The following is a 2,851-nucleotide window of genomic DNA, read 5'->3' on the forward strand; positions in this document are numbered from 1 at the left end:
AAACTGAAACCAGAATATTAATTCAATGATATTAATATTTTTTAAATATTAAGTGGCACTATTTCCATATTTGCTTATTTGTTTTTATAAGGCGAAATTATAAAAATGCATTGTCTTCCTGATTACGCCCATGGAACATATATAACATATTTTCGGAAATCAAATTTTAATGGCTATTTAATCGTATTAAAAGTAAGGAGGAAATTAAAAAATTACATATTTAATGAAATATTGAATTTTTAAATGTTTGAATCAGTGCTTGTTTGAAAATTTTTTATACTATCTTCATTCTATTATCTAAGTAAAATTTTAATTATTATTATTATTTTCAAGTTTTTAGTTAAAAACAATATCGAAATCAATATTTTCTCAACATACTTACAATGAAACCCATATTCGAATGGTGCTGTCGACCAAGTTAACAAACAAAAATGACATCATATGCAAGTAAATGTAGCAACCTACGCCTTCATATTCGTTGTACAAATTAAGTCACTTTTATTTTTTGTGGAGAACACTTTGAGAGCAACGATTTGAAATGAATATAATAAAAGCAGAAAAGTAATAAAAGAATTTATTTATTTTGCAAAAATTTAATAATAATAATTCCAATAATAAAAAAAATTGACTCCTTTTCATTGAGATTTATTTGCGTTAAAAATTAGCGAAGTAACTCTAAAAATTATTACCAAAACATCAAACGACCAAAAACTCAGAGAAGATGCCAAATGAGATAACATCTATAATATAACATAAAGACTTTGTTAACATAAAGTATCGCGTTAAGCAAAACGCGTTCTGAAGTTCAACTTCAAAACGTTGAAGATGTGTCGAAACCTCATCTTAACTGCCTACCACTTTTTTGGCTGCTTTATCTGGCGATGAAGCAAGTTTGTTTAATGCCTTTCAAAGGCTACGAATTCTAAGAAAAGTTTAATTAGATTTTTTAACTTTCATTCAGTTCTGAGCTATAAAAATACCAATGATTAGCCAGGCTCTTAGCCGAAATATACAATTTATCAATTTAATGACTTTATTGAAATCAGTTAAAAAAATTGGCTATTCCTACTAATTATCATGCGATTTTAAAGGATTTAACTTTTGTTTATTAGATACTACTCAAATAAGAAAACTATAATTAAGTACTATAAACGGTTGGCGCTTACTAATCTCGGTCATGTCTTTAAATTTTGATCGAAATTTTACACTTTTTTCATCAAATGCTCTCAACAACGCCCCGATTGATCGATTATAGGTGCTTAAAGGTAAATTTGAAACTCAACATTAGAAATATGCTAAGGTTATCTCTAAGTGGCTCTAAAGGACTTTTTAATTTTTCATTGATTAATTTGTAATATTGTGCTTGTTTGGCATTTAGATTTAGTATTCTTTGATATAAGCATTGTGGCGACCCAGTTGGCTGTGCATTTATTGAATTTAAAAAGTAAAATTCAATTTCAAATATTTTTAAGTTTTTTGTTTTGATTGAGGAGAACGTTCCGATTTTTCTCTCTGTAAAAAGTTGAATAAAAGTTTATTAACATTGAAAATTTTTAGAGTTTTATTAATTAGCAAGGTGAACAGATCATTGCTAAATTGGTGACCCCGACGTGATTTCGAAAAAGTTTAAATTTAGAAATATTAACTTCTGAGCTAAATATCTAATTATCGAGCTGGGATGTCAGTTGCAGACGAAGGTGTAGTAATGGCTTCTGATAGTGGAAGTGTCGTAAACCGTGTAGCAGTGAAGGTGCCACCGTTTTGGCACGAGCGACCGGAGATTTGGTTTGCTCAGATCGAGGCGCAATTTGCAGTAGCTGCCATTACGAGTGACATCACACAGTTCAACACGGTAGTAGCAGCGATTGAGTCAAGTGTTATCGCCGATGTAAGTGATGCAGTGCTTCATCCTCCTGAAACTGGAAGATACGCTAATTTAAAGGCTTGCATCATAGAGCGGTACAGTGAGAGCGAGCAGCGGAAGATTCAACGGTTGTTGTCAGAAGTTGAACTTGGTGATAGACGCCCAACACAGTTGCTAACGAAGTTGACAGCGTTAGCTAAAGACAAGGTGAGCGATGAGTTCCTTAAGTCTCTTTGGCTGAAGCGTTTGCCACCACAAGTGCGCGCTATTCTGCAGGCATCGAACGTGGCACTAGCAGAACTGGCGAAATTAGCAGACCGTATTTGCGAGGCGGGTGATTTTCAACAGATAGCTGTAGCGTCAGCCTCTGATTGTCCAGCCTATTCTGAGAATGCTGTGATTTTACGAAGGCTTGAGCAAATCGAACAGCGTCTGAGTCGTTTGGATTTACGTCGTAGTGAGTCGATGCAAAGTCGATCGTCATCGAGGAGGCGTAGGCGAACTCGTTCCCGACCAGGAAGTCATCCAGATTGGTGCTGGTATCACGAAAGGTTTGGTGATAGAGCTAATGCTTGTCGGCAGCCCTGTAGTTTTGTGGCAAGCTCTCATCAGTCAAAAAACTAGGCACTCCTTCTACGTCGTCGAGCCGAGAAGGGGTTAGTGTTCGTATAGCTCGACTTAGTATTAAAGATCCTGCCACGTCGACCGTTTTTCTCATTGATACTGGTGCGGACATATCAGTTTTACCGAAGTCGTTCTGTCGTTGGAAGCAAAGGGCTAACAGTGTTGCATCAGTTAATTTATATGCCGCTAATGGTACGCCTATTCAAACATTTGGCGAGCGTCGACTGCTTTTGTCTTTGGGTTTGCGTAGAGATTTCCCGTGGACGTTCGTGATTGCGGATGTTAGCTGCCCTATTGTTGGAGCCGACTTCCTTAATCACTATGACTTGTTAGTGGATTTGAAAAGGAAGCGGTTAGTTGATT

General features: G+C 35.8%; 1 protein-coding gene across 1 annotated transcript in view; it reads left to right on the forward strand.

Moving 5' to 3' along the window:
* The window catches only part of LOC119683399, a 9,853-nt gene extending 7,365 nt beyond the window's left edge, over window positions 1-2,488 (forward strand). Inside the window, exon 2 of the mRNA XM_038097062.1 lies at window positions 1,796-2,488. Coding sequence (XP_037952990.1) covers window positions 1,796-2,488 — 693 coding nt within the window. The remainder of the gene's footprint in view (window positions 1-1,795) is intronic.
* Window positions 2,489-2,851: the final 363 nt, after the last annotated feature.

This window comes from Teleopsis dalmanni, chromosome 2 (assembly GCF_002237135.1).
Source record: "Teleopsis dalmanni isolate 2A chromosome 2, ASM223713v2, whole genome shotgun sequence".
Taxonomy (NCBI): Eukaryota; Metazoa; Arthropoda; class Insecta; order Diptera; family Diopsidae; genus Teleopsis; species Teleopsis dalmanni.